We start from the raw sequence: 8,377 nt of genomic DNA, 5'->3' as shown, positions 1-8,377 counted from the left end.
ACTCACTTTGTAGACCATGCTGGCCTCGAACTCAGAAATCCGCCTGCCTCTGCCTCCTGAGTGCTGGGATTAAAGGCGTGCGCCACCACGCCCGGCTATGTTTACTATTTTCTGTCTTACTGTCTATGGATTGGAGTGCATTGTAAAGAGGTGCGCCAGTCTAGGAGTTCATGACTGCAGCGTGGCTATTCGCCTGCTAGACAACTTGGACAAGGCCTTTAGCTTGTTTTATATTGCTGACTGGTATAATAACATACTAAAGTAGCTAAGTCCCCTCACTCTGAGAACCTTTGCTTTGCAAGTGCTTTTATCACTGAGCTACAAGTATGAATGTAGTTCAGACTGGTCTCCAACTGCAGTGTTGCTGGCTCAGCCTCCCCAGTGAATTTAGAGTCTATTTTTTGGTATTTTGACAGAATTACCAATAAATTCAAACTCAAATAATTAATGTAGAAATAATTTTGTTTTTGGTTCGTTTTTTAAAAGGCCTCAGCTCGTGTAGCTCAGGCTGCTTTCACACTCAGTCTGCAGCCCCTGCTGAGCCTGTACTCCCGCTCCCTGTCTCTACCTCCCGAGCACTGGCTAGGCGGCAGCTGGCATGCTTATCACTTTCTCAGGGGGTTGGGAGGGTTGGAGAAGCTGAGTCTTTGTTGGGCTCTGTAAGGCTGTGAGGAGGTAGGAAGGTTAGAAGTGTGAGGCTGCTCTGGGCTATGTGAAACTCTTTCTGTTTCATTGTTGTTGTAAGAAGATGCTGGGCGAGGTGGTGCACACCTTTAATCCTAGCTCACAGGAGGTAGATCTCTGAGTTCAAGGCCAAGCCTGACCTAGCAAGTTCCAGGCCAGCCAGGACTTTACAATGAAATCCTGTCTCAAACCAACCAACCAACCAACCAACCAAAACTTAAGAGAATAACTTTTTACTTTTTACTCTTTTCTTTTCTTTTCTTTTCTTTTCTTTTCTTTTCTTTTCTTTTCTTTTCTTTTCTTTTCTTTTCAGACAGGGTTTCTCTGTGTAGCCCTGGCTGTCCTGGAACTCACTCTGTAGACCAGGCTGGCCTTGAATCCACCTGCCTCTGCCTCCCAAGTGCTGGGATTAAAGGTGTGCACCACCGCTGCCTGGTAGAGAATAACTCTTAAGTCCATGGATAAGGTTTATTTCTTCATTTAGACACCTGGAATTCACTTCATAGCCGAGCACCACCTTGAGTTTCTGATCTCTCTGCTTTGACAGGGCAGGGCTTGGATTACCAGAACGGGCAGACATGCCTGATGTATAGAGTGCTAGAGGGATCCAATCCAGGGCTTTGTGGATTGAGGCAAACACTTTACCAAGTGAGCCATATCCCCAGACCTAGAAATAATTTTATATCTATAAATCTGAGAAGAGAGATACAGTTCATTTACCAGTTTGGTGACTATAATTACCCTTTCACTTATTTTCTTTTTTTTCTCTTCTCTTCTCCCGAAAACCTAGGATCTTTGTAGCCCAGGCTTATAAGGTGCACTCTAGGAACCTGGGTGTGCAGCCCCTTGGTCTGTAATCCTAGCGTGCAGAAGGCGAAGGTGTAAGAGCGTCATAAATTTAATGCCAGCCGGGATTTCTGGATCATGTCTCAAAAAAACACAAACAAACAAACAAAAAACCAAAAACAAGACCAGGAAGGAACTTGTTGTTCTAGTAGTGTTTCTAGTTCTAACCATTGTGGAATTCAAGAAATATGAAATCTAGTTGGCTTTTAGAGTTCATTTTGTTTTCAAACACTTTTTTTTTTTAAAGATTTTATTTATTTTATATATGTGAGTACACTGTAGCTGTCGTCAGACACACCAGAAGGGCTTATCAGGTCCCATTACGGATGGTTGTGAGCCACCATGTGGTTGCTGGGATTTGAACTCAGGACCACTGGAAGAGCAGTCAGTGCTCTTAACCACTGAGCCATCTCTCCAGCACAGTTTTTAAACATTTAATAAACTCCCTTACCTTTGGGATGTGTGTGTGTGTGTGTGTGTGTGTGTGTGTGTGTGTATACGTGTGTGTATGTATACGTGTGTGTACATATGTAGAGACCTGAAGACAGTTTTGGGTATTGTTCTTCTAGGGAGCCATCTATATTGCTTTTTGGTTGGTTGGTTTGTTTTTGAGGCAGGGTTTATATGTAGTCTCGGATGTCCTGGAACTCAGTGTGTAGAGGTCCACTGGCCTCTACCTCTCAGGGCTGGGATTGAAAGCATGCTTGCTCCTGGCAGAGTGTCTTACTGCCCTGGATCGTGACAGGCTGGACTGTTTGGCCAGCATGCTCTAGGGACAGCCCTATTTCAGTCTCTCCTGGCCGGGATTACAGGCATGTCTTACACCCCCAGCTTTTAAATTCTAGCCCTGGGTCAGTCCGAGAGCAACCGTCTTCCCCACTGATCCATTCCCTAGCTGAGGCCCGCTGAGCACTTCTAGGCGGTGGTGGAGGGGGGAGGGAAGCTTTGCCGTCTCGTGTCACAGTCAGTAAAAGCTAATGAGAGAGAGTCCTTCATGGAGTTTGCTTGTGGAACAGGAGGAAGTGGGGCGCCATGGCTTTGGTTGGTCTGAGTTTAGATAGGTATGTCCCTGGCTGTCCTGGAACTAGCTCTGTAGACCAGGTTGGCCTCAAACTCGAGAGATCTCTCTGCTTCTACCTCTGCCCCTCTGTCCCTCTCTGCCTCTCAGCCTCCTGAGAGAGTGCTGGGACAACACCTGGCTCCCCAAACACTACTATCTCTAGGGTCACTATGTAGACATGATTGCTTAGAAACCATTAGCCACTGGTGACCCACTAACTTTATTCCTTACTGTTTGGCCACAGGTGGTTTCCCTGGCAACCAGGTGTCATCATTGTCCCCCCGTCCCCTTTCAGGCTTTCCCCAAAATTACATTAACCTAAGTCCAGTGCATTTAGTTTTCTTTCATTTTTGCTGCTTCTCTGATTTTCCTGCTCCCACCCAACCCCAATACACACACACTCTCTCTCTCTCCCTCCCTCCCTCCCTCCCTCCCTCCCATTTTTTTCTTCTTCTCCTCCCCCTTGCCGTTCTTTACTTTCTTTCTTACTATATAGCCCAGGCTGGCCTCTAACAATCTTTCTGTCTCAACTTTCTGAGTGTCTGGATTTCAGATGTGTTACATTGTATTTGACTGCATTTTTTTACTTTCCCATAAATGGAATAGGAATCTTCTAAAGAGCTCTAGGTGACATCTAGTTTACAGTTTACATTCCAGTTTTTGCTCCAGGAACCCTGAAGAATATCAAACTTGATGGGGGTAAAACAGGGATGGTGGTGCTTGTTGGGTCGAGAATGATAGCAAGACAGATGCAAGATGTGGACAAGTAAGTGTGACGTGGGAGTGAAGTGCACACACTTTCATGGTGTCCTCTGTGTGGCTGAAGGAGAGCAAGTGTGAAAGATGACCTCAGTTGCATGAGTTATGACTAGATGAGCTATGGTGGCTAAATAAATTGGACAGCTCACTATTTAGGATTTGGTAGTACTAAAAGTATAGATGCAGGGGTCTGGGATACAGCTCAGTAGTAAAGTACATCCAACTACGTGGGAGGGTCTGGGTTCTGTCCCAACACTACATTTATATACTTAAGTATAGATTGCATAGCACATTTATGTGGATGTTATTTCAGCTGGAAATTTTACATGACTCTGGAAGATAGGGGTGAGCAAATGTTATAAACACAATGAATGGTTTTCTTTGTGTAAAAAGTATATGTTCGTGGGAAGTAGTTGAAAAATGTATATTACTTTGTTAAATGAAAATAAATTATTCTCTGGATTCTCAAATTAGGAACTAAAAAAAAAATTGTAGCCATATGTTAAGTACTAAGAAACTAACAAAATCATAAGAAAATGGGTGCTTGATAATGAACTGAATTTCTATGCAAACCAAACCAAACTAAAGCTGGTGTCCTGGTACGTGCCTTCAATCCCAGTACCCCAGACTGAGAGGCGTGTGGATCTCTTAGGGTTCACGGGCAGCCTGGTCCACATAGTGCCCTCTCTGACATTCTCAGACAGCTACATTCACATGCCAATACACAGACATGCTTGTATACAAAAAGAGGTGAGACATAGGTTCAAGTTCTGCTTCACCTCTTCCCCATTTAATGACTTTAGCAGGTCAAACCAAGGTCAGTAGGTGAACATCACCGTCCTTGGTTCTGTAGTGAGAGCTCTATGTCTTTTCTTTCTCTTAACCAGGTGGACTTGTTTAAAAAGAGTCTTCTGTTGATTCCCATCCACCTGGAGGTCCACTGGTCCCTCATTACTGTGACACTCTCTAGCCGGATTATTTCATTTTATGATTCCCAAGGCATTCATTTTAAATTCTGTGTAGAGGTAAGTTAATATTCTGCCTGTTTTTTTTTTTTTTTTTTTTTTTTAAATCTGTAGTTGACAATGATATATCATAGCTCTAGACAGCAGTGGAAGTCAGCAGCTGCTTCGAGGGTGACCAGAGGACAATGTTCAGGACAAGGTGGCTGAGCTTGATGGTCTGAGGCTCCTGTTAGAGACATGTGCCCTATTGGGGGTCAGCATTTTTTAAGGAAATGCAGAAAACCAAATTTTTTTTCCTTTCCTTAAAAAGTGCTTGGGCTGGAGAGATGACTCAGTGGTTAAGAGCACTGGCTGCTCTTTCAGAGGTCATGAATTCAATTCCCAGCAACCACATGGTGGCTCAAAACCATCTGTAATGGGATCTGATGTTCTCTTCTGTTGTGCCAGCAACAGGATGCTCATATACATTAAATCTTAAAAAAAAATTTTTTTTAAGTGCTTGAGTATGGATAGAAACTTTTTTCTTCATCTCTTTTAGAGCTAATATTACTTCAAATCTTCTAGATAACTATTATGCCAACACAATAATAGGTAAAGACATGCTCGAACATGCTCATACATCCCGGCTGCTCCTAGTCTGGCCAGGTACCCTTGACCTTGTCGGTGTTCTTGCCTCTGCTTCCCAGATGCTGGGATTTCAGCTGTATACCCTCACACCCTGTAGAGTTTAGCTAGTATCAGCAAGCATGTAACAAGATGGGAAGCGCAGTCAGAGCTCCTGGGTTTCCTGCATAATGGAGATCCAGTTAGAACAGTAGTCCTGATGTCAAGCCGTGGTGGCGCACACCTTTTGTTCCAGCACTCAGAAGGCAGAAGCAGGCAACTCAGTTTGAGGCCAGCCTGGTCTACAGAGTGAGCTCCAGGACAGCCAGGCTACACAGAGAAACCCTGTTAAAACACGACAAAATAAAACAAACAAACAACAAAAAGAAAGGAAGAGTGTATTTATTACTGGAGCCCATCATCCGAGGGTATTGTAGTAAGTAGTGTGCAAAGTCTTGGGGTGAAGACTTTAAAGCTTTAATTATTTGAAGGAAATCTGAATAGCTAGAGAATCAAGCAGACTCAATGTTAAGAAGAGTTCAGTTTTCACGAAACTAAAATAACAATTTTTATCACCTCAGTTTGCCAAGATTTTGTTTTTATTCTATTGGTTGAAGGTCTCCTATGTAGCCTGCCTTCAGCCCCCTAAGTCCTGGAATTATGGTTTACAATACCATGTTTGGTGTTGAGACCAGGTCTAATATAGCCCAGGCTGGCCATCAGCTTGCTATGTAACCAAGGATATCTTTGAACTCCTGGTTTTCCTGCTCTTACCACCTCAGTGCTGAGAGGTTATGTGTGTGCCACCACACCCACTTTACTTGGTGCTGGGTTGAATCCAGGGTTCTGTGATGCTAGGCAAGCCCTTTTCCCACCGGGCAGCATCCCCCAGCCCACTGACGGGTTTGAAAGGCCCAGTGAGCTTTTCCTAGAACTCATACTGCAGAACTCATGAGCATGGACTTGAATTGGAACACTGAAGGCAGATGCATCTGTTAGATGTCAAGGGATGTGATGAAAAGTTTAGAATTAAAATGTCATCTATATAAGTATAAAATTATATTTATATTAGGGGCACAAGCTGATTGAAACATCCGCCATAAAGTATCCAGAGAATTCATGTGGATGCGCGTGTGCGTGCGTGTGCATGTGTGTGTATGTGGAGAGAGGGAGAGGGAGAGAGAGAATTTAGTATATGGTAAGGTTTAGAAAAGACAAACTATTCAGTTATGGCCTTGGGAAAATTAGCTGTTACTTGGAAAAGTTATAGAGGCTTGCATTATATTACTTATAAGAACAGATAGAAAACATTAACATGCTGGCCTTGGTGGTACATGCCTCTAATCCCAGCAGTCAGGAGGCAGATACAGGGGAATCTATGGATTCCACCCAGTGAGGACTACAGAGTGAGACCCTATCTCAAAAGAAAAAAGGAAAGTTTTTTAAAAAGCACAAAAAACCTATGAAATCCTGGTTAAGTTTTGATGTTTTGTTCATTCATAGAATAGGGAAGGTTTTTTTACACTGAAGAAGAAAAAAAGGAACAGCTTGATAAATTTAAATGTATTGCCAGGCAGTGGTGGTGCACACCTTTAGTCCCAGCACTTGGGAGGCAGAGGCAGGTGGATTCGAGGCCAGCCTGGTCTACAAAGTGAGTTTCAGGACAGCCAGGGCTACACAGAGAAACCCTGTCTCGAAAAGAAAAAGAAAATTTAAATGTATTACAAAATCTGTGTTATTCTCACATTTGGAGTTGTAACCCAGTGGTATAGTCCAGGCTTGCCATACACATGGCCCATGGTTCAATCCTCAGCATCACTAAATAAATAAACAGACAAATAAAATCTTACCTACATCATAAAGTTAGCAGATAAGTGGTAGAGTTGGAAAAATGTTTGTGATATTAACTAACTGAGTCTCTACAGCTGAGTAAGGGCGGGAAAGGCCTCAGAAATGGACAGAGAGCTGAGATGTTCCTCACTTAACTTGCATTATTAATGATTTCTGCCATGCTCTCCTGTCTTTACACATACCATACAAGGCTTCAGATGTAGGAAGGTGACTGGTAAGGTGTTCTAATCCGGTGTTTAGCCTTGAGTGATACTAGACAGGTATGAGGGAAGAGGTAAAGCTCCAGCTGGGGCTCTCAAATACGGACGTCACCCACTTGGTTTGTTGTTGTTGTTGTTTTTGTTTTGTTTTGTTTTGTTTTTCGAGACAGGGTTTCTCTGTGTAGCTCTGGCTGTCCTGGAACTCACTTTGTAGACCAGGCTGGCCTCGAACTCAGAAATCCAACTGCCTCTGCCTCCCGAGTGGTGGGATTAAAGGCCTGCGCCACCACGCCAGGCTCCTCACCCACTTGTACAGACCTCCTAACTGGTGGTGGGCAGGGTCCATATGTCACCAATTAATGGAGCACAACATGTGCGTTGTGATTTCTTTTTAACCAGAATATAAGAAAGTATTTGCTGACTGAAGCCAGAGAAAAAAATAGACCTGAATTTCTTCAGGGTTGGCAGACTGCTGTTACAAAGGTAAGCATGTGGTACAGATGAAACTTCAGTGTGTGCATGGGAGGCAGTGCCAAGTGTGCATGCCTGCTGGGAAACTTTGAAGATGCGATGAGGGTCCTCCAGGGCCTCTAGGGAACTCAGAATGAACCTGTTTAGTACTCATTATCTCCTGGCCAGTGCAGTTCCCGAGTACCCGCTGACAGCAGGTAGCATCGTGTAACTTGGTATAGTTAATAATCCTTGGTGTTCTATGGAGAACAGAGTTTTGGTGGAGGGATGGCACCTTTCCTTGTTTTTTTTTTTTTTTTTTTTTTACCTTGTAGTTTTAATTTCCACATGATCCATATTGACTCAGACATGTGCTGATTGTCTATTGGGTCCACAAGATGAGGGGTACCTTCCAAGAATATAGGTAAGACCCGCTGTGTTGTTTGGCCATAGACAATAAAGTAGCTCTCCATGGAGCAGAGGGCCCAGTCATGCAGTGTCCCTCCAGTTGTTCTGTTTCCTTGTAACAATCTCATTTGACCTTTACAGCCTGTGTGTCAGGCCGTCCTTAGGGATAAGCTGCATCTTTATTTCATAGAAAGCAAAACTGGACTGGGACTCTATTGTCAGAGGCTTGAACACCAGTCTGCTCGATTATTGACCCAGTGGTCGAGGCAGGGTTTGAAGCAAATGTTAAAACCCAAGGCCAGAAGATCAATATTAGTTCACCTTTGCACTGAACCGAATATTATGCTTTAAAATTCTGTCATCGTGTTATGTTTCTAATAACCTACATACCAGTTCACATCAGAAAGGAACTTGACAGGTTTTGTTTTTTTCTTTTTTTTTTGGTTTTTCGAGACAGGGTTTCTCTGTGTAGCCCTGGCTGTCCTGGAACTCGCTCTGTAGACCAGGCTGGCCTTGAACTCAGAAATCTACCTGCCTCTGCCTCCCGAGTG

At 43.7% G+C, this 8,377-nt stretch overlaps 1 protein-coding gene across 3 annotated transcripts in view; it reads left to right on the top strand.

Moving 5' to 3' along the window:
• Senp5 (SUMO specific peptidase 5) overlaps positions 1 to 8,377 on the top strand; it is a 38,621-nt gene that overhangs the window by 27,268 nt on the left and 2,976 nt on the right. For 2 of the 3 annotated variants that reach the window (XM_029544697.1, XM_021209127.2), the window contains 2 exons: positions 4,237 to 4,374; positions 7,368 to 7,451. In XM_029544697.1, the coding sequence (XP_029400557.1) occupies positions 4,237 to 4,374; positions 7,368 to 7,451 (222 nt within the window). The remainder of the gene's footprint in view (positions 1 to 4,236; positions 4,375 to 7,367; positions 7,452 to 8,377) is intronic. The other variant, XM_029544698.1, reaches the window with a different exon arrangement.

The sequence above is a fragment of the Mus pahari genome, chromosome 12, assembly GCF_900095145.1.
Source record: "Mus pahari chromosome 12, PAHARI_EIJ_v1.1, whole genome shotgun sequence".
Taxonomy (NCBI): Eukaryota; Metazoa; Chordata; class Mammalia; order Rodentia; family Muridae; genus Mus; species Mus pahari.
Note: the sequence above shows the minus strand (reverse complement) of the source record. Positions and strands in the feature narration are given on the sequence as shown.